The sequence below is a fragment of the Lipotes vexillifer genome, unplaced genomic scaffold (genome assembly GCF_000442215.2).
Source record: "Lipotes vexillifer unplaced genomic scaffold, Lipotes_vexillifer_v1.1 scaffold1347, whole genome shotgun sequence".
Classification (NCBI taxonomy): domain Eukaryota; kingdom Metazoa; phylum Chordata; class Mammalia; order Artiodactyla; family Lipotidae; genus Lipotes; species Lipotes vexillifer.
In genome coordinates this window covers 303,324-331,113 of record NW_006796201.1, presented here as the reverse complement: position 1 = coordinate 331,113, position 27,790 = coordinate 303,324, and the positions used below count along the sequence as shown (strand labels likewise).

The 27,790-nt window shown below is 56.7% G+C and overlaps 1 protein-coding gene across 1 annotated transcript; it reads left to right on the top strand.

Annotated features, from left to right (window-relative positions):
* The first annotated feature begins 63 nt into the window (after positions 1 to 63).
* CCDC102A (coiled-coil domain containing 102A) lies at positions 64 to 21,417 on the top strand. Its single transcript, XM_007468291.1, has 9 exons — positions 64 to 129; positions 7,642 to 8,392; positions 10,560 to 10,786; positions 12,419 to 12,527; positions 15,420 to 15,536; positions 15,887 to 16,096; positions 17,514 to 17,684; positions 18,568 to 18,671; positions 21,068 to 21,417. The coding sequence occupies exons 2-9, from the start codon at positions 7,802 to 7,804 to the stop codon at positions 21,195 to 21,197; spliced, it is 1,659 nt and encodes a 552-aa protein (XP_007468353.1). The 5' UTR covers positions 64 to 129; positions 7,642 to 7,801; the 3' UTR covers positions 21,198 to 21,417.
* The last annotated feature ends 6,373 nt before the right edge of the window (positions 21,418 to 27,790 follow it).

Sequence of the window (27,790 nt, the reverse complement as noted above, 5' to 3'; positions counted from 1 at the left end):
CCCCGAGAGGGAGGAGGAGACTCCGCGGCCCTCCCTCGGCCCTCCCGGCGGCGGCCGCAGCAAGCCCCGTGCCCGCTCCGCCCATCCGCGGCGGGTCGGACGTCTGGAGCCCGCGGGTCCCCGGCCGAGGTGAGCGGGGCCGCCAATGCAGGAGACCGAAAGCCACGGCGTCCCGGGAACTCCCTCCAGGCCGCGAACCTTCCGCGGGAGGGAAGGGGTTAAGTTGGGGGCGTGTTGGAGTAGAGGAGAGCAGCTGGGGCTCTCGCATCCGCAGCAACCCCCACACTCGGAGCAGAACTTCCTAGCCCCCTCCCCGGGTTCCCCCACCTCCTGGGGTCCGGGCCTCGGGAGTGAAGGGGCTGCGGGAGCTGGGGGTAAGGCAGAGCCGCCCTCGGAATGCAGTGGGCCGGGGCCGGACGGGAGGGGGGCGCCAGCGGGCGGGGGCGGAATTTGGAACTCTCCCGGGGGACCCAACGTGGTCACCATGGCGAGTGCGGGATGGATGGGCGGCGCGGGCCAATCGGAGCGCGGCGCCACTGCCCCAGGCCTGCGGCGGCTGCCAATGAGAGACCGCGTGGTGGGGTAGGCGGGACCGCGTCTCGAGGGGCCGGGAGACCCTCCTCCCTCACCCGCGGCTCGTGTGAGCTGGGAGGCTGGGGAGCGGGCTAGGAAGAGAGGTCTAAGGCGGCTCCCGGTCGTGGGAGGGCAGAAGGGGAATTTCTGGAAGGAGTTGGGGCAGGTGGAACGACGGCTCAGTGCGAGGAGAAGGGAGTGGGCCTCGGTTGCCCCACCGTTCTGATTGTACGAACGACTGGTGTCCGGCAAGCCCGTTCCCCATCCGGGGCTTCAGTTTTTGTCTTAAGTGTCGGTTATGTAGGGCTGTTGTGGAGCTTGGATTAGTTCGTATTGGCGCAGATTTTTCCCACTTGTTGGCCAAAGCTTTTAGGTATCTTGTTAGTGCCTCTCCCCATCCTACAAGTAAGGAAACAGCCTCGGAGAGGGCACGGACTTGAAGATAGCACACAGCATAACAGAGGCAGAGGTGAGACTCCTGGGAAGTCTGCTGTACAAGAGTGAATAGTTCAAGGAGTTGCTCAGAGGCCCGGGGCAGGGGTCCGCCCCCATGAAAGGCTCCCATCCTCTCCCAGCTATGCTTGGCCACTTGGCCTGATGACTGAGGACCCCATTGTGTAGGTGGTCCCAGGGGCATCTTGCCCCTCAGGTGATCACGACCCAAGAGGGGAGGCATCCCGTCCCAGCATTCTAGCGCCCCACCCCCAGCCCTACTTTGCTGCTGGTCCTCTATATGGATGTGGACCAGTAGCTGTACCTCTGGGTCTCTGGGTTGGCCTACTTATAAAGAAGGGAGTTCTGATCGGTGATTTAGGATATCTGTGGCTCCTCAATATGAGATGGGGGTACCTGGGAACAGGCCAGGGGTGGCCACCCCCTCGGGCTCCGGTTCAACCTGCAGGCTCAGCTTACCTTCCTCCCTCCTTCTCAGTCCTCTCCTGGAGGTCCAGTGACTGGAGCGTGGGCAGCAGGTCAGAGGGACAGGCGCCCACAGTTTGTGGGCTGACCAGCCTTGGACCCTGCACTTATCCAATCAGGCTGTCCTTTGTGGTTTCCTGCCGGGCTCTGCTCCCTGCCCACAGCCAGGCCTGTGGCCACACGCCAGCGCTAGAGCCCCACCTGAAAGGTTCTGGGAAAACATGGAGGGTTTCTGAGCTAGAGGGAAGAGTAGGGCCACCAGGCGCACTGGCCCCAATCCCCTAAACTGGGCCCCATCTAGGCCTCAGCATTGCTTACTCTTCTCACTAGATATGAGTCATCTAAACATGCTAAGGACGAAACACAAAGTTGTCCCCCTGTGAATCAGGCTTCCTCTGCCTGATCCTTGACCTGGCCATGAGATGACCTCTCACTGTGACCTTGGCCTCAGACAAACTCGGACGCCTACCTGGTTCAGAGCCTGGCCACAAAATGACTCCTGATCCTTAGGATGGCTCAACCCTCCCAGGTTATAGGCAACCCTTAACTGTTCATTTTCCATCCATCAACCTGGGAAGCATTTATGCAGCATCTGGGCCCTGTGCTGACAGCCAGTGAGACCAAGATACCCTTGTGGACTTCACAGTGTGGCAATTGCTGAAGAACAGGGAGGTGCCAGTGCTTTGGGAGCACTAACGTACTCTGTGTACAAGGTCAGGGAAGGCTACCCACAGGAGAGGTATCCCAAAGTAGGTCTTAAAGGATGCGTAGGAGTTTGCTGCTGGAGAAAGAAAGGAGAAACAAACATTCCAAACAGGTCCATGAGCAGCAGGAACCACTGGTCACTTTGTGTAGACAGGGCTGGTGAGGGCCTAGCCTGAGGCAAATATCGAATCAAAACATTATGGTTTCTGTCCTATGAGTGGCCAGCCGCTGCCTGGAGCAGTGAGGATGGCTGCAGGGATGGGGTTCAGGGGCTCTGAGTCCCACGTGGCCCCGCTGCCCAGCTCAGGGGACCTGAAGTCATGGTTCAGCCTTCTGCTCTCCACCCCACCAGCCAACTTGGAGTAAATCTTGTATGCAGGGCCTGTCCTAGTGGCTCTGGGTGGCGCAAGTGTCCTACCTGGGTTGGGGGAAGCCTGGACTGCAAGAAGAGAGAGGGCAGCTGGCCAGGTCTGGCTGCGGAAGGTTATGGGGCTCTGCTCCCTGGCAGAGAGTGAGGCTGGGGAGGCCAAGGTGTTTCCTGGAGGTGGTGGAACTGAGCTTGAAGCGTGGGTGGGGTTTCAGAGGCTGAGGGGGCATCCCAAGTCGGGGAACAGCCTGAGCAGAAACCCTGAGGATTCAAGCAGGAATAGACCCGTCTGGCTGGTGGGAGGCAAGAGAGGGGAGGGTGGGTGGGAAAGGCCTTCTGGGCCTGTGGAGGCTGGTCCCTCCTCCACCTAATCCTTGGGAGGTGGTGACACCCTGCAGGAATCAGGAGGCCACCCCACACATATCTGCACACCCCTGGGGAAGAAGGCGCTGAGCTTGGTGGGGAAGGGCAGGCAGGGTAGGGCAGCTGGAGCCTGTCTCTACAACTGCAAGTTGAACCGCTGTGTGGCATCGACTCTCGGTGAGTGTGTACGTTACCAGGGCTTGGGGGGTGTGTGTCTGTGTGTGTGTCCATCCATGTCCCCAAGGCTGTGTTATGTGAGTGGGGTGGGGGTAGGGGTGAGGGGAGGCGTTGCTGGGCAGAGTCTAGCTGCCCCTGAGTGTGTGTGTAGGGCTCCTGGTGGGCTGGGGGGTAGGCTTCTCCAGAAAACCGACCTTGGGCTCTCACCCCCATGCCTTTACATGTGCGTGCACACACACCCTTCAGGGGACCCTGGGCCTACAGGAGGGAAGGCGGGAGGGCTGTTCAGAGCTCCTCTGTCCCCACTGCTCCCCGCCACCAGCCCCCGGGAGGGGCCAGGCCAGGCTCCTGGGGAGCGGAACAGGAGCTGAGTCTGGAGCCCACCCCTGCCTTTAGTGTGGGCGCCTGGAAGCCATTAGGGGCCGGGGTGGCGCCTGCCCTGCCCCTGCGCAACAGGCTTGGGATTCCTGGAAGGAGTGGGCCACCCCTCCCTGCCAAGCCCCATGCCAGGCCTGGCAGCTCCCAGAGTGTCAGAGAGAATGTGGCAGTGGCCACCCCCCCGCCACCCTCTCAGTTTAGGGGCTGCAGGACGGGCCCAGCAGACAGGGGCCTGGCCCTGAGCACCCCCTCCTCACTACCCCCTGTCCCCCGTTCCCAGCACAGCTCTGGTGGGGCTGCCTGGGCTGCCTGCCGGGCTGGCACTCAGATTTCCTGCCTCCTTCCCCTCCCCCGTAGGCTCTCACATTGTTTTTCTTTTCCAAGAGCTTCTCCATGTGGAGCTGGGCCAGGAAAATGGGGCGAGGAGGAGTGTGCGTGTCCGTGTATGTGTTCGTGTGTATATGCTTGTCTTAGGGATGAATATGTATCTTTGCATGTCTCTGTATCCATCTTTGTGGGCATGTATATGTCTTCAGGTGTGTCTGTAACTCTGTATCTACAAGTGAGCGTCTCTCTCTGCATACATATAGTTGTGTGTGCATATGGGGCCATTTCTGAGTGTGTGTGCGTCTGCCCGTGTCTCTGTATCTATATTTACATGTATGGGATTGCTTGTGTCTGCAGATGTGTGTCTGGGTGTGCACATGTCTGTGAACGCACATGGAATCTAGGCCAGCCACCTCATTGCACAGTTGGAGAGAGTGAGTCACAGTGGGCACTCAGCCTTCCAGGGATCCCGTGGGGAGTCAGGGGTGTACAGGGACCTGGAACCTAGGTCTGTATGGCTGTGTCTGTGTATATAACTTTGTGCAATTGTTACTGGGGTTGATACATGCATGTTTGTGTGTCTGGAACTATGGGTGGTGACAAGGCATCACCAGTTACTCATGTCCCAAACTTGGATGATTAAAATGCAAATTCCCAGCCCCACACCTACTGAACATGATTCTCTGGGGGGTGAGGCCCAGGAACTGCATTTTAAGCAAGTGTCCAGGTGAATCTGAAAGACTCCTTGATCTAGAAGCACTGGCCTCCCTCACCTCTCACCCCAGTTCTACAGGCGGAGAAACTGAGGCCCAGTATATGGGGCAGTGGTTTACATGAGGTTGGTGACAGAGCTGGGCCCAGAGCTGGTGCCTGGTGAAGGCAGACAGTAAACAAACAGCAAATGCACTAGAGAAATGTAGTAGGATCACTGATCAACGCTGAGGAACTATGACACTGATGGTTGTGAGTTGAAACTGACACTGGTCCACACAGTGGTGTAAAACCTGCGATGCCTGGTTATATGGGTGAGGGCAGGAGCAGGCAGAGCGGTGGAGGCGACCAGGGTTGGCGTTGCCTGAGAGACAAGAACAGGTGAGACAGCTGGGGCACTCAGGGCGTTTGTGAGGACGAGGTTGCGACCGTGGCACGTAGCAAGGAGAGAAGGGACGGGGTGGGCAGTGGGGACACTGAACAGGCGAGGCGATCGGTAGGCTGTAGCTCCTTTGGAGATTGAAGAATTTTTGGTGTTGGATCCCTAGAGGGAGTGAGCTTGGAACTGACTCTTGAGAGAGGTCACAGCTATTGGTAATGACAAAGGTTGTGGCCACTGGCATGATCAGGTTTGTGTTTTTATTTTTTTTAATATAAATTTATTTATTTATTTTTGGCTGCGTTGGGTCTTCGTTGGTGCACAGGCTTCTCATTGCGGTGGCTTCTCTTGTCGCGGAGCACGGGCTGTAGGCACGCAGGCTTCAGTAGTTGCGGCACGTGGGCTCAGTAGTTGTGGCTCACGGGCTTAGTTGCTCCGCGGCATGTGGGATCTTCCCGGACCAGGGCTCGAACCCGTGTTCCCTGCATTGGCATCGGATTCTTAACCAGTGCGCCACCAGAGAAGTCCCAGGTTTGTTTTTTTAGAAACTCACTCTGGCTGCTGCTCTTGAGAATGGATTTGAAGAAGGCAAAAGGGGGCAGGGAGATGGGGCGGGGAGGGCGGTGGCTGCAGTCTCCCAGGTGGGAGATGATGGTGGTGGCCTTGACAGGTTAGTGGCTGAGGAGGAAGAAGGTGGATAGATCCACGCGATGTGTGGCAGACAGACTGACATGACTTGGAGGTGGGGAGAAAGCAGACTCCAGGGTGTTCCCACAGCGTGAAGGAGTAAGGAAATGCTCTTCCCCCAGAGGGGACATCCAGAAGGAGGATCCAGTAGTGGGGAGAGTGGAGACGGTGGATCCCATCCGACCAAGCTGAGTCTGAGTTGTCTGAGAGACATGCTGGTGGTTTGGGCGATTCTGGAGGGCAGCCTGGGGTGGAGAGAGAGATTCAGGGTTATTGAGGACATGGCGAGGTGGCTCAGGCAGGGGCAGCCAGAGAGGAGAAGGGGGCAAGGACTGGATGACACCAGCACCTTCCAGGGAAGGTGGTGGGGAACAGCTGGAGAAGAGGAGGAAAACCCGGAGAGCATCCTGGGAGAGAGCGATGCAAGAAGGGAGGGCTGGAAGGTGCCCAGAGCTAGAGAGGGCACACCTGGGAGGGCTAGGATGTGCCCAGTGGGTAGGGCAGGGGAGCCGGAAGCCAGCCCGGCAAGGCCTGATGAGAGAGAGAGAGGGAGGTGGGCAGGGTGGAGACAGCAAGTGTGGACCCCTCTGCATGGGCCTTGAAAGGGAGGAGACAGAGAAGTGAGGTGAAAGTGCCAGGAGAGACTTCAGCAGGTGGGGAAGGCCCCCTGGAGAGGGATCATTGGCGGGGTGGGAGAAGCCGGATGTGGGAGGACCTTTGACCCAAGGAGGGAGAGCCCCTCTGTCCTCTTAGGGGCAGAGAGGAGGGGGCCGTGGGGCTTGGGGCAGGACAGGGAGGGAACTCTGACATTGGATCACCTGCCAAGAGTGAGGGGCTTAGAGGCCAGAGGAGGGTGAAGAGGGGACACAGAGCGTTGGCCAGACAGTGTTGGGACACTGTTCCAGATTGCTGAGAGCCCCACCAGCAGTGCCCTGATGGGTCCCTGAAAAAAGGAAGAGATGGCAATGAGGGCAGGGCCTTAGGGGACTAGGTGAGGATCTGTGGGACAGGCCCGGCTGAATGGGGAAGGAAGTATGAGATGCCCCGAGGGGCTGCTCCTGGAGGTCAGCACAGAGCCACGTGGAGGGAGAGCGTGGCAGGTTGGGGATAGAGAGGGGCATGTGTCTCACTTATTTTAAAGGGGACGCGGCCCGTGAACAGCAGAGCTCAGCGGCAGGCATGGGGGGCACCTCACCACACCGCACGGCCACCATCTAGACACCAGCTTATTTCTGTCGTACCACCAGTGCGTGCAGGTGTTCACCAAACCTGCCCCAGTGTTTGCGTTTGGACTTCTGGATGCTGTATCTGGATTAACTCCAGGGCTTAACTTTGCTGAGTCTCCCTTTCCTCTTCAGTAAATGTCTATAATTTCCCCCAACTCTGTTGAGAGGATAGTTCACATAGCCGTGGTGCCTGGGCCTCCATAAATGTCACTGTCATTGTCATCAGTGCTGGGACAAAGACCAGGAGCCAGCCCCTGCCCTCAGTAAACTCACAGCCTGGGGTCAGGATGGGGAGCACACAGGGACGCAGATAAGTGGTACAGTGAGATTGGCTAGTGGAGACATGGGCTGGGGCTGACCACCTGGCCTGAGGGGGTCCGGGAAAACTTCTTGAAGAAGGTGATATCTCAGATAAGTTTTAAGGATGAGAAGCGTTAGCCCAGTGCAGGAAGAGGCTGGGAGGGGACTCCTGGCGGCAGGGCCAGCATGGAAGCATGCAGCATTCCGGGCGGAGAGAGAATAGTATAAGCCATTCACTGTGTGAGATGGGACCTGAAGGTCAGGGACAGCAGATCAATCAAGGTTTCAGATCAGCTGCGGCTGCTGCAGGGTGAAGGGACTCAAGGAGGGAGTCTGGAGGCCAGTGAGGAAGCGGTTGCAGGCCCTTGCTCACCATTCCAGCCTCACTGGGGCTTCTGGAGGTGACCATTTTCACTCCTCCCACCTTTGCCCATGCTGTTCCCTCTGCCGGTTACTCCCTTCCCATGGCTGAGCTTAAGGATATGGACGGATGGTAACTACCTCCTCATAATGGTTGTGTTCTCCCACAGGTTGGAGGAGGCGTCCCCCGCCCCGTGGCCGGGAGAGCAAAGGGTAGCAGTGGCCATCATGCACAGTGGTATGGCGTCCGCCGCGCGCACCGCGCGCCGCCTCTGAGTCTGGGAGTTCCAGCCCAGGGCCCGAGAGCCTGCCCGCCCCCGCGGCCACACCATGAGCCACGGGCCGAGCCCTCGGTTGGCCGAGTCCCCGCAGCTGTCCAAAGGCAGCCTCCTGACCATCTTGGGCAGCCCGTCGCCCGAGCGCATGGGGCCGGCCGACTCGCTGCCGCCCACGCCGCCGAGCGGCACGCCCTCGCCCGGGCCGCCTCCAGCTCTGCCGCTGCCGCCGGCGCCCGCGCTGCTGGCCGACGGGGACTGGGAGAGCCGTGAGGAGCTGCGGCTGCGGGAGTTGGAGGAGGCGCGCGCGCGGGCGGCGCAGATGGAGAAGACCATGCGCTGGTGGTCGGACTGCACGGCCAACTGGCGCGAGAAGTGGAGCAAGGTGCGCGCCGAGCGCAACCGCGCGCGCGAGGAGGTGCGCCAGCTGCGCCAGCGTCTCGACGCGCTCACCAAGGAGCTGGCGGGCGCGCGGCGCGAGCGCCAGGAGGCGCAGGGCGAGTGCGAGGCGCGGGGCCGCGAGCTGGCGCGGCTGCGGGGCGCCCGGGGGGTCATGGACAGGACGCCTGACGGTCCCGAGACCGAGCCAGAGAGGGAGCAGGAGCCAGTGCGCGACGTCGGGTCGGAGAGACCCCAGGGCAGCCAGGTGCGCGGCGGGGCGGCGGGACTTACCCAGTTGCGCGGCGGGGGGGGCGGGGCCGATGGGCGGGCCTTCGCGCTGGAGTTTAGAAGTGGGAGGGGCTGATTGACTCGGGCAGAAGAGGTGGCCGCCTGGCTTAGAAAGAGGGGTAGTATGGGCCGGGCCCGGGTAGGGCCCGCAGGGAGGTTTCACTCCTTCAGGGGGTCGGGCTCTGCACTGCAGGGCCCCAGGTTACCTCCCAGAGACCGCCCGAAGAGCAGAGAGTCCCCGGTTCTGGTGGTCCCTCCACCCCCACACCTGAGTAGTCAACAGAACCAAGAAATCATCCTCTTTGAGCAGGAGCAGGTTCTAAGCACTTACCTGGAAGACATCCATTAGTAGCAGAGCTGAATCCATTGATTCGTTCAATTTGAATTTAGGGGAAGGGGGAGACATTTATAAGAGGTGTCAATCAGAGCTGAGGGGTGGGGTGTTATCAGGGCAGTGGGAGCACAGAGGAGGTCCCAGATCCAGGCTTTGAGGAGGGGGCTGCACAGAAGCTTTTCTGGAAGCAGTCCATTTAAGCTGAGACTAGAAGGATGCGGAGGAATTGGCTGTGAAAAGTACAGGAATGCATTCCAGGTGATGGAAATTCTGTGCAAAAACCTAGAGGCTGAGAGTGCCTGGTGAGTTTGGGAAATGGCATCCATGGTTCGATGGGCACCTCCACAGGGCGCTAGGCTCTGCACGTGCATTGTCTGCTTAATTCTCAGAGCAACCCCAGGAAGTATTTCCTTTACAAACGAGAACACTGAGGCGTTGAGAGGTTAAGTACCAATGGCTCCCAGCTGGTAACTAGAGTCACTGGGAGTTGCCCCCAGGTGAACTCCAGAGCCCATGGTGATAATAATCAATACATCTGGAATATTAATGGTGTGTGTGGAGGGCAGCCTCCCCTGAACCAGCAGGCCTGTCACCAGAAGGCCGTCTAGGGACAGGGTCCAGCCTCAGGTTGCTCCCAGCTCCGTCCCCAGGCAGGCCAGCTCCTCTAGCTGAGGTTCTTGGCTGCCCCCCTCCTCTCCTGCCTGTGGGCTAGAGTGGGCACTGCTGCCTCCTGGTGGCTGAAGCCCCTCTTCCCCAGGCCTGCATGGTGTTTGCAGTTGGGGCAGGGAATGAGAGCCCTTGTATACCAGCCAGCCTCACGGCCTTATTCCTGTTCTCTCCTCCTTCTGGTTATGAGTCACAGTCGACCGGGTGGCAGGTACCAGCGGTGGGAGCTCCGGAGTTGCAGTCTGAGTTTGCTCTCCAGCCCAGCCCTGTCCTCTGTGACCCACAGCAAGTCCCTTCTTCCCTCCCTGTTTCCTCATTTGTGAATTGGAATTGTGAATTTGGACCAGGTGGCATCAGAGGCCCCACCCAGACAGTCTGAGATACAAGAGGAGTAGAATCTCGCTCCTCGGGGGGCCTCAGGGCCACTGTCCCAGTCTAGATAGGGAAACCAAGGGCCAGTCAGGGAAGGGGCTGGCCCAGACTCATCTGGAAAGGCTGTGGGAAGAGCCAGGCTGTAACCGAGGCCATGGGCGTCTTGGGTCTATAGTCAGAGGTAGGCCAGGGGGCAGACAAGGGCAAAGGGGAGGGGGAGCCTGGCAGGGAGGAAGAGGCCTCAGTTGAGTTAATAATCCCTCACTGCTTGCTATCTGGGAGCTGGTTCTGCTCGCAGAGGCCACCCACCTTCCTATGCATCTTTCACCGCTTCACTTCCCACGTTTCAGGTGTTTGCACCTGAAAAACGGGATCTTCGAGTGGGAATTCCTTTTGAGGGAATCTAGTCTTTATTCGTTGTAGGAACCCCTGCTTCTACATACATTCACACCAGCGTCCCACCAAATGTGTGCATACTTCCACTGACAAGGAGCTTAGCACGTATTCTGGGGACTCTTCCAGGATTCAGGGAACCTTAGTGGCTGACTCTGTGCACTTCTAGGCAGTGCAGGGAGAGGGTGTGTCCCTCCCTTTCCAGGGGTGGAGAAGCAGGCAGCAGAAGAGGAAACTGGGGTCTAGAAGGACTGTGTGACTTGCCCAAGGTTACCCACCAAGCTGATGCCAGACCCTGGGCCTAGGAGAGGCCACGATGAAGGCCAAGAGGGTGAGGACTCAGCGACCACTGACCCAGCCTCCGCCTTGGACCCCACAGGAGCTGGAGCTGGTGGAGGGCCTGCTGAAGAGCAGACCAGAGGAGCCTGAGGGCTGCTGGGAGGCACGCAGCGTAGGGGCTGGGGCCTCACGGGGCAGCTCGGGCCGCCAGGAGCGTAGCCGACTGCCCTGGGAGGACACCGCCACCATCCAGGAGGATGCCTCCAAGTTGACTGCCCTGCGGCTACGGCTGGATGAGTCCCAGAAGGTGCTGCTCAAGGAGCGAGAGTAAGTCGCGGGAGGCAGGCAGGGGCCGGGGGCCGGGCCAGGCCACTCCAGGGCATCCTCAGAATCACAGAGTGAAAATCCGTGTCTCAGAAGGTGAGATTCACTGAAGCGGAATGGTACTGTTTCAGTCTTGGGACTTTAGAACAGTGGTACTCTGCCCAAGGACACAGTGTGAGTTTTTTGTTTTTTGGGTTTTTTTAAATTAATTCAAATAATATGTGTTGGGTATCGGGGTCAGGCTTTGCTCAGCAGTGAGGATACAGCCATTAGTAAGGCCAGAAATCCCTGCCTTCATTGGGGGAGAGTGCCATGGGCAAAAATAAAAGCAGGGAAGAAGGGATAGGGAGGTTGGGGGGTTGTAGCTGGGAATTTGGCTTTGAGATGAGTTTGTTGAGTTTGAGATGGCACGGAGGCAGTTGGGGACATGAATGAATCTGGAGTTTGTGAGACGGGTCTGGGCTGGAGTCATTGGCAAATAGATGATACTGAAAGCCGTGAGCTGGGGTGAGAGTGGATAGGGAGGTGGCCAGAGGATGGGGCCCTGAAGCTGACCAAGTTTAGAAGAAGAGGGAAGCAGCAAAGGAGACAGGAGAAGGGAGCCAGTGGGGGGCAGAGAAAGCAGGAGAAACTCTGTCACGGAGGAGGGAGTGATCAGCTAGTCAAGTAGGAAGAGGACTGAGCACTGACCAGTGGATTTAGGACGTGGAGGTCACCAGTTACCTTGATCGGGGCACAAGCCCGATTATGATGAATATTTTGTAACACCCTCTTTTCTGTCCAGAAATTAAATACAAAGATAGTTTAACTTAACTACACCCAGAAGTCTTTTAAAAATCAACATAATGCCCTTGTGAAGATAGAGGCAGAGATAAGGGTGATGCTCCTGTAAGCCAAGGAACACCAGAAATTGCCAGCAAACCACCAGAAAGCCAGGGGAGAGGCATAGAACAGATTTCCTCTCACACCCCTCACATGGAACCAACCCTGCCAACACCTCGGTCTTAGACTTGGAGCCTCCAGAACTATGAGACAATACATCTTTTTAAGCAAAACAAACAAAAATCAACCTATTGTACAAACTGAAATGTAAAGAAATACTAGACTTTCAGAATGGGAGACCAGCACGGTGTGGGGTTGGTCGTAAAGCACTGTGTGCTGGGGCCAGATACCATGCTTGTTACCCACAGCGCCTCCTTCATGTTCAGGACAGAGTGCAGGGTGGTGGTCACGAGAACACACTGGGACTGCCACCCCGTGCTGATGACAAGAGGGGACCCGTCCTTCAGAGAGTCACTGGACAGTGTTTTCCAGGTTTTCCAACTGCAAAGCTGTGTGTCTACATAAAACAGATAGGAAGAAATAGGGGTCTCATTTGGCAGATGAGCCCAGGGCCCAGTGCCCTGGAGGCCCGGTCACGCCACACTGGGAGCTGGGCACCTGTAGCTGTGCAGAGGGTGGAGCTCCAGAAGAAATGCAAAACCAGGGTGCCTGCCGCAGAGTGGGGTGCCAGGGCCTTGAATGCAGAGGCAAGCACTTTGGACATGGGATTGACAGGTGCAGACTACATAGGAGGACTCAGCGGAGGGCCCCGGTGGACTCACCCCCATTTATCCCTCCCTCTCCCCTCCCCAGGGATAAAATGGCACTGAGCAGGAACATTGAGAAGCTGGAGGGGGAGCTCAGCCAGTGGAAGATCAAGTATGAGGAGCTGAGCAAGACCAAGCAGGAGATGCTCAAGCAAGTGAGTCCTGGAGACCACAGGGGCTTCCTGGAGGAAGCAGTGCTGCACTGACGAATTTCAGCAGAAGGAATGGAAGAAAGAAGGGAATTCATTCATTCACTGTCAAGCACCAGCCGTGTGCCATGCAGTGTTCTGAGTACTGGGGCAGGCAATGTCCTTACCTTTAGGAGCTCACCTTAGCGGGGGCCGTGGTGAGGGAGACCAACAGTAAGCAGATAGATAAATTCAGAAGCTGTGAAAGAGTCAAAACACAATCAGAGAAATGAGGTGGTGGGTCATTGAAAGAAAGGCTTCTCTAAGAGGGTGACGTTTGAGGCAAGAGCTAAAGTGATTAGAAGAAGCCACCCTTGAGAGGAGATAGGGGCAAAGTTCCTGGCAGAAGGTACAGCAAATGCAAAGGTCCTGAGGCCAGAACAAGCCTAGTGTGTTCAGGAAATAGAGGCCAGTGTGGCTGGAGGATAGTTAAGTGAGAGATGAGATTGCAAGGGGAGCTAAATCCCATAGGCCTTGTAGACCAAGATGAAGGGGAAGAGTCTGGACGTTCACTGGGCACATAGTGGGTGCGAAATCTCGCTGGAGCCTCACAGCAGTCAGGAAATCTGGGTCCTGATGTCCCCATCTTACAAATGAGGAAATTGAAGCTCCAGCTGGCAGAGAGGGGATTCCACCACTGCATTCTGGGGACTCAGGGCAGGCAGGGGTCAGGCTGGGCTTCCCTTACTGCTTCCTGTGCAGGCCCTGATGGCCACCAGGGGGCGCAGCCACCCACGGAAAGCTGGGCTGGATCCCTTACTTTTCCAGAACGCGGGAGGTTCACAGACCTCAGAGCCTGAAACTGTCCTGGAAAACCGGTCTTAAAGTAGAATCTCTTTAAGGAATCTCCTAAAATAGAGCTTCCCAGACGTCACCCTCATCCTCCTGAGTCAGCATCTTTGGGGGTTGGGTCCAAGAATCTTGTCTTTTTAATCTTTTCAAATTGTGTAATCTTTTGAAGAAAAGTGAGTAAGACACAACTGTGCAGATTTACAGATACATAATTATAAAGATTCTCATTTGTATCAGGCTTTCTTCCCTCAACATTCCATATTTAAGGCTCATCCATGCCGTTGCAAAGAGCATTCATCTGGCAGTTGTCCCTGCTGTACAACAGTGAATCTGCACTATTTTAAAAGCACCCCAGGTGATTCTCATGTGCAACCCCACACCCACAGGCAGACCCGGATTCAGATCCACTGGGTGCGTTCAGCCAGTGTTCACTGCCCTGGGCCCAGGCCATACAGGGATACAAAGGCGGGCAGACAGACACGCTGTCTGTCCTCCCGAGCTCACATTCTTGGGGGGACGGGGGCGTGGAGAAGTACCCCTTCTAGGCAGGGAGGACAGGAGAGGCCTCCCTGAGGAGGGAGCATTTAGGCCAAGACCTGAGAATGAGAAAAGTCAGCCCTTCAAGATACCTCAGAACGGGGGCACCAGGCAGAGGGAGCCACACGTGTGAAGGCTGCAGTGGACAGGAACTTGTGTATTTGAGGACTAGGGAGGAGACCGAGGTGCCCAGAGCACAGAGAGCTCAAGGGAGAGAGGTGGGAGATGCGGTCGAGGGGAGACGGGTAGGGGTCCAATCGTGCAGGGCTTTATGGGACCATAGGGAGGGGTCAGTTTTTAATCTTTTTTTTTTAAATTTTATTATTTATTTTGGCTGCACTGGGTCTTCGTTTCTGCGCACGGGCTTTCTCTAGTTGCAGCGAGCGGGGGCTACTCTTCGTTGCGGTGCGCGGGCTTCTCACTGCAGTGGTTTCTCTTGTTGCAGGGTGTGGTCTCTAGGTGCACGGGCTTCAGTAGTTGTGGCACGCGGGCTCAGTAGTTGTGGCTGGCTGGCTTTAGAGCGCAGGCTCAGTAGTTGTGGCACGTGGGTTCAGTAGTTGCGGCATGTGCGATCTTCCCGGACCAGGGCTCGAACCGATGTCCCCTGCATTGGCAGGCAGATTCTTAACCACTGCACTACCAGGGAAATCCGTCAGTTTTTATCTTAAGGAACCTGGGAATGGAGATATGATTGGGTTTATCTTTTTTATTTTTATTTATTTTTTGGCCACGTCGCATAGCTTGCAGGATCTTAGTTCCCCAACTGGGGATTGAATTGGAGCCCCCTGCAGTGGAAGTGCCGAGTCCTAACCGCTGGACCGTTAGGGAATTCCCCTGGGTTTATCTTTTTTTTTTTTTTTTAACAATTACTTGTTTTTAATTAGGTAATCCACTCATCTGTTTTCCTCTCACTGCAGTTTTCTGCATTTTTAGCCTCTTTTCTCTTCATTAGCTACCAGAATGTGCTTTCATAAAGGCTCAGCAGTGGCAGAAGACAGAAAACTCATCTGGGATTTTTCTGCTGTGACTTGTTTTTTTTTTTTTCTTTTTTTTTTTTTTTGCGGTACACGGGCCTCTCGCTGTTGTGGCCTCTCCCGTTGCGGAGCACAGGCTTGGGATGCGCAGGCTCAGCGGCCATGGCTCACGGGCCCAGCCGCTCTGCGGCATGTGGGATCTTCCAGGACCAGGGCACGAGCCCGCGTCCCCTGCATCGTCAGGCGGACTCTCAACCACTGCGCCACCAGGGAAGCCCAGTTTATCTTTTTTAAAAGCTCCTCCTGGGCTGTTGTGGTGGAAAATGGGTTGACTGGGGAGATGAGGGGCAAGAGTGGACACTGGGAGGCTAGATGGTAATGAGGTAGGAGGTGAGAGATGTCAGAAGAGGCAGAAGTGGTCAAATTTGGGGTCTGTTCTAGATACCTGGCAGCCCATTTGGGCACCACCTCAGGCTCCTTGCTGAGCCCTTATGACCAGTGCCCACCCACCAGGGCTGGTGGTCCTCACCTCACCAGGCTGTGCTGTATCATGCAGCTCAGCATCCTGAAGGAGACCCACCAGGACGAGCTGGGCCGCATGTCCGAAGACCTGGAGGACGAGCTGGGTGCACGCTCCAGCATGGACAGGAAGATGGCGGAGCTGAGGGGCGAGGTGAGGCCACTGGGAGCGCCTGGGACTCGGGGGACCAGGGGCCCTGCCACCATCAGTCATTCACGTAGAAGAGGGCAGGAACCAGGCCTGTACACTAAGGGGGAACCAGCCACACCCCGAGGGTGCTCCAGTCTGCAGGGGGTGGGCCTCTCTCCCACACAGAGGCTAGAAGCGCCCTCACATCCTGCACACCGTGAAATAAGCTCGGGTTAATTATAGCCGCTGCAGCTGGACCTGCTTCCTGGAGCCAAAAAAACGGCTGCAGGAGGAGGTGGGAAGGGGGAGCCTCCAGCTCTGGCCTTCCGCGCCCCCTCCCTGTGGACCCCTCCCCCTGTCCTGCCCTGTTGCAGATGGAGCGGCTGCAGGCGGAGAACGCAGCCGAGTGGGGTCGCCGTGAGCGGCTGGAGACAGAGAAGCTGGGCCTAGAGCGTGAGAACAAGAAGCTGAGGGCACAGGTCGGGGACCTGGAGGAGGCGCTGGCCCGGCGGCGGCGGCAAACAGCCAGCGTGCTGGACTGCGACCTGCGGGCCAGCCAGGCTGCGCTCTTCGAGAAGAACAAGGTGGGGCAGTGGGTGGCGCGGCCAGGGCTGGGGCAGAGAGCCTCCTGGGTGTCCAGCTCCAACCCGCAGGGGGCCAGGGACCGTTGAAGTGACAACTACGGACAGAGGTCGTGGTCGCCACAGCCGCGGCTCCTGCCCGGCGCCCGCTGTGGGCCAGGCTAAGTGATATCATAGTAGCTGCATTTATGGGGCACCACTGTGGGCCAGGCCCTGTGCCGGTGCTTTTTGTTCATGATAACACTTAATCCTCTCAACAGCCCTTTTATTAACCCAACAAATGTTTACTGAGCACCGTGTGTAAGCCTTGTTCTAGGTGCTGGGGACACAGCAGTGAACGGACAGGAGGGACGTGGCCTCCCCTCGTGGAGCTGGTGGCTCAGGGGAATGCAGGTGTTTTTCCCTCCCTCACACACTCACGCTGGTCACACAGCTCTGTGGCTGGGCAGGAAAAGGGAAGAGGGAATACCAGGGGAGCTGGCTTAGGCCCAGGTCATGGGGAGACTTCCCTGAGGTAGTGACATTTGAGCCCAGGTCTCAAGCGAAAGCAGGTATTGACTGGTAGTGAACTGATTCCGGGAGAGAATTCGGAAATACTGTGAATGAACGTCCCATGGTGCCAGGGACATGGAACTTTGGAGGAGCAGGGTGGCCGGTGTGGCTGGAGGGCAGTGGGCACGAAGGACGTGGTAGGTGAGGCAGGAGCTCAGGGCCACCTTTGAAGAGTGAGAGGTAGGTGCAAGCAGGTTGTGGTTCTCAGTGCTCACTGGCTGCTGTGTGGAAGGCGGATAGGAAGGCAAGCCGGTGGGGAGTCTGTCGCCGTTTCCTGGGGCAGCGGGAGATGATGGCGGCCAGGACCAGGCTCAGGTTGGTGGAGGTGGAACAAAGAGGATGGATTCAAGAGACCTTTAGGTAGTTCCTGTCTCCATTTCATGGATGCGAAAACTGAGGCTCAGAGAAATCACAGAGCTCAGGGGTGGGCAGCTCCTCTCCTGGCTGCCCATCCCCTTCCCAGCCACTCTGGCTTCTGATCTCTTTTCTTCCAACACCCACTCCCCATCTTAGCTCATCTCCAGACCCAGGGCTTTAATGCCATTTACACACCAAAGAATCCCGACTTCACCCCTCCCCAGAAAACATGACTCAGCTCAAGTAGGCTGCTGGACACCTCCATGTCATCTCCTGCAGGCGCCCCAGAGTTACATGTCCAGAATGGAGCCACCAGTTCCACCCACCTCTTCCCTCATTGCCCCGCATGCCTTCTCACCTCACTAGACGGCACCTCTAGCCTCCAGCTGCTCAGCCAGCTCTAGTACTGGTATTTTAGACAGCAGATGGAGAGACTCCAGGCAAGAGAGACACCGGCACCCCTGGAACTGCCTGGCCTCATGGGACTCCCCCAACCTCTGCCCCGCTGCAGGAGCTGGCAGACCTGAAGCATGCGCACGGCAAGCAGAGGAAGCAATTCCAGGAGAAGGCGGCCGAGCTGGCACACGCCGGCCGGCGGGTGGAGCAGCTCGAGGCAGAGGTTAAGAAGCTGCGGCTGCGGGTGGAGGAGCTCAAGCAGGAGCTGGCCCGGGCCGAGGACGAGGTGCGCGCCTGCTGGGGCCCAGAGCACAGCCTGCACACCTCAGCTGGGGCAGGTGGGAGTGGGGCCGCAGGGCCTCCTGTGTCGGTCCGTGCTGGGCCCCCTGGCACAAGCCTGACTCTCAAGAGGGACCCAGGATAGAGCAGGTGGGTGGGTGACAGATGGTGTGTGGGTAGGAGGATGGGAAGGAAAATGGACAGACAAGGTGGATAAGTGGTTGAATAGATTAACGGATGGATGAGTGGGTGGTTAAATAGAAGGACAGAAGGATAACTCCATGGATGGATGAACAGATGGATGAGGGGACAGGTGGACAGATGGATGGGAGAGGGAGAGAGGAGAGATGGATGAGATGTAACAACAGATGTCTGATGGGTGATTGGTTGGATGGATGGATATATGGAAAGATGGGTGACTGAGTGGATAGTGGAAAGATGGACAGACAGCTGACTGGGTCAGTGGGTGGAAGAATGAATGGAGAGGGAAAGAAGGACAGAAGGATGGAAGGACACAAGGGTAGGGTGAATGGGTGTCTGAAGAGATTAACGAACGGTGGGTGGTGGGTATCTCCCTGAGCAGATGGATATTTCCATGGATGAACGATCAGATGGACAGATTCATAGGGTAGGTAGGTTGATGGGTGGGTCAGTAGCTTGGGGCGTTAGAGGATGGGTAGATTTGGAAGGCAGGGGCAACAGGAAAGAAGAGAGGCGAAAGGGATGTTTCCCTGGAGGAGGTGGGCCTCAAAGGAGCGACAGGAATTGCTCTTGGGGAAGGTCATTCACACAGAGGAACAGCAGGAGTGGCTGGTCCCAAGCAGATGGCGGGGCAGAGGCTGGCGCAGCCCTGGGTGACTCCCACGCTCTTGGCCCTGCTCACCCCCCAGTTGGACGAGGCCCACAACCAGGCGCGTAAGCTGCAGCGGTCACTGGACGAGCAGACGGAGCAAAGCGAGAACCTGCAAGTGCAGCTGGAGCACGTGCAGTCCAGGTGGGCCCAGCGTGCAGCCCCTCTGGGCCTGGAGGACTCCTGGCTGGGGCTCAGAAACAGGGCAGAGGCGCTTCCAGCCGAGGGAAGCCAAGGGTCAGGGGTCAGGGTTGGAGCCCTGAGTGGGGCTAGTGGGGAAGACAGAAGGAAGAGATCTGGACGTCCTGGGGCCAGAATCCTGTCCCCTCCAGGCAGGAAGGGCCAGGGCCAGGAAACCAGGGAAGGGAGTGCAGGAAGTAAGACCAGCTGGGAGCCTTGGAATTGTGTCGTGCGTCCAGAGGATAGGAGGGGCGGCCAAAGAGGTGAGGCCCAACGTGGGGCAGCAGGGAGGGACAGTGGGTCTGGGGAGTCTTTGATAAGAAGAATGCGCAGGCTGGGGTGATCCTGAAGGACTGGAGGGCAGGGAACCACGGAGGAGCCCCGGCCTTGATGGTAGCCCCGACCCCCTCATCTGTAGACAGGACCCATCAGCCTCAGTGAGGGAGGACCAGAAGGTCTGGGGGACCCACCCGGCACACTCTGCATCCCTCCGCTGCCTCCCTCTCCATCACAACACCCTGTGAATGGCTCTCTCACCCGACTCCCCTCAGAGACATGAGATGACAGATAATATCTAGTCCAAGCCCCTCCCCATTTCAGAAGCCCCCACCTGAGACTGACTCTTCCTGTGCCGTACCTGGGGCAGGCCCATACCTGCATCCTCTTATTTCATGGAATAGACAGAGCCCAGGCTCTGCAGCAGGCTGCCTGGGTGGTTGGGAATTCTGGCTCTGCACTTAGTAGCCGTGTCATTTTGGGCCACTTACTTGACCTCTCTTGGTCAGAGTTTGCTCATCTGTAAAATGGGGCTGATAACAGTTTTCATTACCTCTTGGTTGTGGGAATTAAATGAGCTGATCTATGCTTAGAAAAGTACCTGGCACATAATAAATGCTAAATAGTAGCGGAGCTTTTGTATTTGGGTCAGATATTGTGCTATAAGAATCATGCTCCTATGAGAGAAGGAAAGGGAGAGATTTTTTTCCTAGGCGGCTGGCAGACGAGGAAACTAAGGCACGAGAGGGTAAGTCCTTCCACGGCTACACAGCTAGTGGGTGGTCAGGCCAGATCACCCCCCCACCATCTGCCGCCTGAGCCCTCATTTACAGAGCATGTACTATGTGTGCTGAGTTTCTGTGGCTTAGACTACAAGCTATGGAGGCAAACCTGTCAGCTGTGTGACCTGGCCAGCCGAGGCTCAGTTTCCCCAGCTGCCTGGGATGCTGCCTGTAAAGTGTTGTTCAGGGGCCCAGGCATGAGTCCAAGTCAGGCTCAGTGTCTGGCCAGCTCTGCCCCCTACAAGCTATGGAGGCAAACCTGTCAGCTGTGTGACCTGGCCAGCCGAGGCTCAGTTTCCCCAGCTGCCTGGGATGCTGCCTGTAAAGTGTTGTTCAGGGGCCCAGGCATGAGTCCAAGTCAGGCTCAGTGTCTGGCCAGCTCTGCCCCGCCACCCCACTGCGCCCCCCCCCCACCACGGCCCCACCCAGCACACACCCCTCCAAAGGCCGCCTAGCCTCAGGGCTCTCCCACAGTCTTGGCCACATTCTCTGGGAGCCATAAACTCCCAGAATGGGCAGGCAGGCTCTGCCCAGCCTCTCAAGTGCTTCCATCAGGGAGGGCGGGGCTGCCCGGGACCGCTGCCTCATTTTATTTCCCAACTTTTTGTGCTTTAATGTTCCGGGGACAGCTCACTAAATCACAGTGCAGTAATGGAGGCCCCCGCCTGTGCCCCTCCCTGCCGTGTTAATAATTCATGCCTTCCAGTAAGATGCAGCCTGGGCGGCTACTCCTCTGGGGGTGGGGTGCAGGGGAGCCAAGGGAAAGGGGGGATGGGCATTTCCTCCACCAGCTCTTCTTAGAGGGAAGTTTGCCTGGTACATTTTGGCTTTAGGAATTTTAATGTGGGGAAGAACTAGGGTGGAGCGCTTTCTCACTGACATTAAGGATGTAGGGGACTCAGAACCCACACCCCCAAACTCTCTCCCTATGGGCTTTGGAGCCTGGCTTGGGTTTGAATCCCAGCAGCATGACCTTGAGCCTGCTGCCTCACCTCTCTGAGCCCCTGGCCCACTCCATAGCCAGCCATCCAGCTCAGAGCCCAACACCTCTCACTGCTGTCTGTGGGACTTCAGGCAAATTACTCGACTGCTTTGTGCCTCAGTTTCCTTGTCTGTAAAATGGGGGTGACAGAAGCACCTCCCTCATTTCAGGGGCTTCCGGAGGATGAAGTGAGGTGAAGCAATGTTTGTAAAAGGCCCAGTCTGGTGCCTGGCAGCAGGGAGGCGCTAGGGGCGGCTTAGCTGCTGTCAGCACCAGCTGACCAGGCTCATCCCTGACCCACCTGTCACCCCACCCCACAGGCTCCGAAGGCAGCAGCAGAACGCCCCCCTCTTTGGAAAGATCCGCAGTGCTCGCTTTGGCGCGGAGGAGGCGGGGGACGGAGCCAGTGACCTGGACGAGGATGAGGACCTGCAGATCCAGGTGGCCTAGAGCTCCCAGGGCTGGGCAGGACTGGCCAGCAGCCCGGGCCCCCGGGTGCCCAGGCTGACCCGCCACTTGAACTGATGCAGCTACCTGTGCTCGCTCTGGGAGCAGATCACAGTCCCTGCCACAGATGACTTCCTTCTCTCCCACAGTGGGCATCGGTGGTCCCACCTTACCTACACTCTGTGAAAGGGAAGCCATGGCCTATGTTTTATATATATATATATATATATATATATATATAAAATATTTCTACTCTCAAGAGCTGGCTTTCTAATTGGAGAGATAGAAATCAGACAGATAAAGTGCTGATATCATTTCAAAACAAAAACTTCCCAAAACAATAGTTTAATCACTATTGGAGTCCTGAGGTAAGATTGAGTAGAAGAGATTGGAGTTAAACTAGATTGCAGAGCTCTTCATGGAGGAAGTACATGTGTAGCCTAGTTTTGAAGATTCAGTTGAGCAAGTATTGACAAAACAGCAGGCAATGATATATATATATATATATATATATATATATATATATATATATATATATATATATATATATATATATACACATGCCTGGGGTCCTTGGACCCATTTGGTTTTATAGACACAGGACCACTCTGAGGCCCACTCTAGGTGCCCCCCCACACACCCAGGACCTTCTTGCCGGGGGAGTGGGTGTCAAAGGAGGGCTGTTGGGGCCTCCACCCAGGCTGCCTCTCTGGGCCCTAGGGGTTGGGCGGGGACTGTGGCTGTTCATAGTACAATGTGATAAACCCAGTCTTTTGTAATAAATGGAGTTCAGGTTCCCGGGCTGGAGTCCTGAGAGTGTGGCAGATGTGGGCATGCAGTGTGGGGGACAGACAGGATCAGCCTACTCCTGACACCGAACCTGAGCTCAGGAATATTGATATTAAGTCACTTGAGTGACCTGATAAATGAATGAACGTGAGAAAGAATGAATGAATGAACACTGGAACTGCTGAATGGTCTGGAATCCAGCTCCTTTGAGGGGAAGGAAAAGGGATGGCGTATGTCAAATCTGGAGGAGACTTCAGTTCTGGCACCGGATGAATTCAAATCTCTGCCTCTTACTGGCTGTGCAACCTTGGGGAAGTTAATTGCCCTCTCTGAGCCTCAGTTTCTCCATCTATAAATTAGATGTCTCATAGAGCCATCAGGAGAATTCGGTGAGTTCATCTGGAGCTCAGTAAAGGTTAGTTATAATTGAAATACTTGAAGGTATGCCCTGGAGAGGGGGGCTTTGCCAGCTGGGTTCTGCCATAAGGGATGACGTTCAGACAACTGACTGGTGGGTGTTTACCCAGAGGTAGGTATGAACACAACAAATAATAAATCCTTTTATCATTCCCTTAGTCCTGCTCTAGGTAGTGAAATTATAGGTAATCTTATTTTTGATACTTAATTTCTAAACCTTCTATAACCAGCCAATTTATATTAAATCTGGTGGAAAAGGTTATTAAAAACACAGTAGCATATATTTTTGAATCTTCACAAGTTGAGGTGGCATTTGAGACACCTGCCCTTGATGGGAGTTTTACATGAATTCTTGGCACCAGGACCTGCTTTCTGCAGGAGGAGGCCCTCTCAGAACTGTTCTAGCATGCGGGCCGTGGCGAGTTCCCTGTGTTCAGAGGTGAGTACGGAGAGGCTGGGCTTGGATCAGGGGGCCTGGCACCAAAGAGGAGTTAAATTCAATTGATAGAAAAAAAAAATTGAATTGATAGAAGGGCTCCCTGCCCCGGAGTGGGCAGCTACACTAAAGGACTTCTCTCTTGTTGTGGCCCAGTCTGAGGGACCCCTGCGGCCGTGGGGCTGGGACCCAGTGGATGCCACAAGCCCTGGGGGCCGAGAGGAGGGGAGAGACAGGCCCATGAGCCCAGCAGGGGGTAATAAATATGGGCACCAAACATGTCATGTCCCCTGTTGCCAAACCTAAGCCAACCATGCTGGAGAGGTGGGCTTTGCTGTCATGGCAAAGAGGCCCAGGTCCCCTCCTGTGCCCTGAGGGGGAGAGGAGGGAGTGGGCAAGACCCAGCCACCAGGATCCACACCGCTACCCACCCCCGTGGGCCTTTCCTCACAAGCCAGGGCCAGCAGAAAAGGGAAAAGGCGCTGAGGGAAGAGGACCATTTCCTGCCGGGGGTGGGGGTGGGGGGGCCTGGGGGTGGTTCTTTCTGTTTTCTCTCCCAAACAGGAAGCAGGCCCTAGAAGAGGCTGAAAGTGCTGCCCTTTGACCCCCATGAGCCAGGATCCAGGCACTCACTGACAGCGGCCCTGAGAGCCGCCCCTGGGCCCCCAGGCGGACCTGCCATTCCCAGACACAGAGCAGAACGTCCGGCACGGCAGGCTCTCCCAGACTCCCTGGCACCTCCAGCGAGATAGTGTGGGGCAGGGGCCCCATTACAGCCCCTGTCTGCGGGCAGGGTCGCTCCTGAGAACATCAGAGAGGAGAGGGTCTGGCCTTCCGCCTCCAGTGTATGAGGGAGACCAGAAGCCTTGGGAGGGAAGCACAGCCGCAGGCACAGGGCTGGAAGATTCCCTGGGCCTGGAACTCTCGCTGCCTCCCTGCTCACAGCCCTTCCGTCCCGGTGGTCGTGAGAGCAACATCTGCCAACAGGAGCATCAGCTTTGGCTCCCGTGATGCTTTAAAAGCTGTATTTAATGCATTGCTAATGTTAATAATGGGAGGTTTTCTCACAAAAAATGTGGGTTTCCCCCTCTTGAGAAATCAGCACCTCAGACCATGCTGGGCTCACACTCCTGCGTGGCTGCAGCTGCAGGGCTGAGGCACGTGCTCTCCGGAAGGGGGCACAGCCACCCGGTGAGCCACAGTCCCCACCGCTCCCTGCAGCCTTACCTGCACCCTCCTCGTCTCCATTACCGCCTGGCCCCCGAGGCGTGTGAGTGCCCTTCCTCTGGCCTAGTCCAGTCTTTCTTTGAACAGGTGAGGAAATTGAGTGGCTGAGAGGGGCGGCCCTGGCCAAAGTCGGTGGGAAGTGTAGCCAGGCCAAGTATACGTGTCATTCTTGGGATCAGAACTCCTGCAGGCTTCTTGTCACCACAGGGGTGACTGCCGAGAACAGGTAACATGTATTGAGCCACGCCATGTGCTTTACCGTCTTGTGAGGCAGGCACTCCCGTGGTCATCTCTCTTGACACCAAGGATGCAGAGGCTCGGAGGAAGCAAGTGACTATCCCAAGCCCACACAGCTGGTTGGTGGTGACCCTGGCATTCCAGGTCAGGCAACCTGAGGCCAGAGCCCACACTCCTGGTTACGCCCCCCTTCCCCCAGCCCTCCAAGGCAAGGCCCCGAATGGTGCAGCCCCTGCCCTCGGCAGCCCCACTCCACTCAGCAGACCCTGCAGCTCCAGCCACGTTGAACTCTTCTCCTACCACCCAGAATTGCCCCTTCCCTGTCAGAGTCCCACCAGCCCCTCAAAGCTCAGCCTACTTGGTTCATTCTTAGAGTGTTAGTGGGTTGTGTACCTGTCTGCTTCTCCCACCCCGACAGATGCTCCTGGAGGGCAGAGAGTCCTTCCAGCAGCCAGCACAGTGCCCTAGGCCTAGAGAACATCTTTAAGGGAGGGGAAGAATGATGGCTGGGTGGATGAGACGGTGGAAGGCCGAAGCCAGAAGCACCCCCCACCCCTGACTCCAGCTTCACTGCAGTACGTGCAGGACCAGTCCTAGGTATCTTTCTGCTGGTCAGCTGAGAAGTCTCCCAGGCACTGAAAGCCACAGCAGTGCAGGGGCAGCAGTGCCAGGGCCTCTTCTCACAGGCCCGGAGTGCCGGGACAAGCTGCAGAACCTGCTGGGCCAGACACTGTCCCACCCGGCCCCTCCTCCCCCTGCAGCATGAGGCTGGGGCCCCTGGAGTCTGTCCTCTGAAGACTTGGCCTCCCCTTGCTCTCCAGCCAAGTTTGTTTTGCCCCTACCAGCCAGCCCCTAGGGATCCCTGCCCGGAAATTTATGCCCAGGAGTGAGTCCCCACGCCCCAGCCCTTCAGGCAAGCTTGGCTTCTAGATCCAGCTGCTTTCTGATTGGCTGTGTGTCTTCTGGCAATCTCCTGTCCCTCTCTGGGCTTTCATTTCCTTATCTGTAAAATGGGGACAGTAGCAACTGGATTCTCCAGGCATAGTATAACTTCACTGTTAGTATTATTTTTCTGGCTTTGCTTACGGTCTGCATCCTCTTCCAAGACCCTAGCTCCCTGACTGCCTGGGGGCCCACCAGCTACCCTGGGCACCCCTCTGGGGCAGTGGGTGGTGGGCTGGAGACAGAGGCAGCACCCAGGAACCAGCTGTAGCTCTCAGCCCGCTCCCGCACCACCACCACCACCACCCAGCTCCTCTGCCTGCTAATTGCAGGGTTACAAGATGCCAGCTGCCTCCCAGGCCCCAGGTGGGTGCCTCCCAGTGGATCAAGGGCTCCCTGGAAGACCTCTCAGTTCTCCAGCCCCACTGACCCAGCTGCGCTGGGGTGGTCTCCATGGTGCTCAGACTCCCCTCTCCTGCTCTGGGAGGGGCCCTGAAAAGGTGTAAACATAAAGCCTTCTTCAGGCTTTCGCATTTCCCAGGCTTCCCCCACATCAGAGAGGAGCATCCTGGGTCCCCCTCCCCCGCTCAAGAACTAGCCATGGCTCCCCACTGCTGGACCGATAAGTCTCGCTCCACATCCTTGCCCATGGTGGGTTTCAGACTTGCCCTTAAGCACGTTCCCCAGTGGCCTTGGTCTCAGGTCCCTGTTGCTCTAGGATGAAGTCCAGACAGGACCATCTCTCCCGCCCCCACTGGCTTCCCCAGCATCCTCTCCATGCCTGCCCCACGGCTGGAGTACCAGTAGCGTGGTCAGGCAGGATGGCAGCACCACAGTGACTGGGGCGTTCCTCATCCGCTCGCACTGGGACCTCAAGCTCTGAAGGCAGGGGCCCCGCCTATGGGAACCTGAATCCCCTCCCCAACCCCACCACCAGGAAAGGAAGGGGAGTATAATTCAAAGCACATGCACTGCCACCGGAGGTGGACCATGGCAAGATGAGGAAACCGAGGCCCAGAGAGGGAAGGAACCAGCCAGTAAATCACAGAACCAGGGTTTGAATTCGGGCAACTCCTAAGACCAGGTGTTCTCAGCTACAGCCCTCAGCCCAGGTCTGAGCCTGGTTCAAAGCAGATGCTCTGTGACTGTTCTGGGAAAGGAGAGGGGGAGGGGAGAGTAAGGTAATAATGGTTTGAACCGCTGTCACCAAGCCCTCTTCTCTTGAGATCACTCAAGGTTCTTTCTCACCCAGCGCCTGACTTGAGGCTCTAACTTAGGCAGGTTCGTGTTGGGACGCTCATTACCTAGATGAGTTAAACTGAGGTACAGAGAGCAAAGTGGCTTATGCAGGGGCACCCAGCAACTATGTTTAGGAATCTCCAGCTTATTTTAATAGGGTCATAATCGTTTACTCCTTTGATCTCCATTCTAGTAACTCGAGAGCAGTCAAAGAGCTGTGGATTCTGACCCCTAACTAAGCACCACCTACCTGAGCCTCAGTTTCCACGTATGTAACACGGGGTGCTGTGGGGATTAGAAAGGACATTTGTCAAGCCCCTAGCATGGGCTTCAGCTCCCAGCACTACTGTTGTTTGTCCACCTTTGTCCAAGGACACCCATCATATTTGTGTGGAAGACCAGTTGTCCAGGCAGGAAACGTGCCCTTGTCCACACCGGGGTGGGGTTTTCTGTCCAGGATCTGCCTCTGCCTGTCTGCCCTGCCACACTCAGCTGTCCCTGCTCTCCGTCCCGTCTCAGAAACCTTCACCTGATCACCTGCCCAGTCGCCCAGGTATCTTAATTCCAGGACGGAATGGGGTTTAGGTGGTAACACTGGGAGGACAAAGGCATCTTTGTCTGTTCTTGGACCACCACCGCCTTCCGACCAACCCGCCCCATTGGCTGATAAACTGGAGTTAGATGTGTAACAAAATCTCTTGGGAATTTGTCTGGTGGGAGTCCCTTACCAGATAAAATTTATCTGATCGCCCAGTCCCCAAAGGGTAAACTGAGGAAGCCGCCAAGCTAAGGGGGAAAGGGTAGGGTCAGAAAAAAAGAGCAGCCCCGCCAGGCAGTCTGCCTCTGTTATTTCTCTGGATGCTCCTGACAGCCCAGTGAGGTGATCTCAGGTATCGGCCCACCTTATAAGTGAGAAAAGCGAAGCTGAGACCCTCAGGAGCTCCGTGAATCCGGGCCGTTGTTCTCTAGCAAGGACGCTGGTAACCACTGCCCCAGCAGCTCCTGGCGTACTTTAACTGTAATCACGCCTCTGCTCTGGCCTCCAGGGCCCTTGCAGGTCTGGATGGTGTCCCTGTGCACAGCTTCATCTGCCACTCTCTCCCCATCGCTTACCATTCCAGCCCCCTGGCCTCCTGTCTACTCCCCCAAAACCCCAAGTCCGTTTCTGCCTCTGGGCCTCCAGGCACGCTCTTTCTTCTGCCTTCGTATCCTCCCCTAGCTTCACGAGCTACATAGATGTTCCCTCTCCCGTGTCCATTAACCTCCTTCTCAGTTCCTTGACGTCGATTTTTCCAGATGGTTTCTCCTG

What these genes read in the sequence shown, in the direction of transcription:
- CCDC102A (XM_007468291.1), top strand. Translation starts at nt 7,802, where the DNA reads ATGAGCCACGGGCCGAGCCCTCGGTTGGCCGAGTCCCCGCAGCTGTCC. An exon ending in AGAGACCCCAGGGCAGCCAG is followed by an intron (nt 8,393 to 10,559) that starts GTGCGCGGCGGG and finishes TGGACCCCACAG; the next exon opens with GAGCTGGAGCTGGTGGAGGG. An exon ending in TGGCCCGGGCCGAGGACGAG is followed by an intron (nt 17,685 to 18,567) that starts GTGCGCGCCTGC and finishes CTCACCCCCCAG; the next exon opens with TTGGACGAGGCCCACAACCA.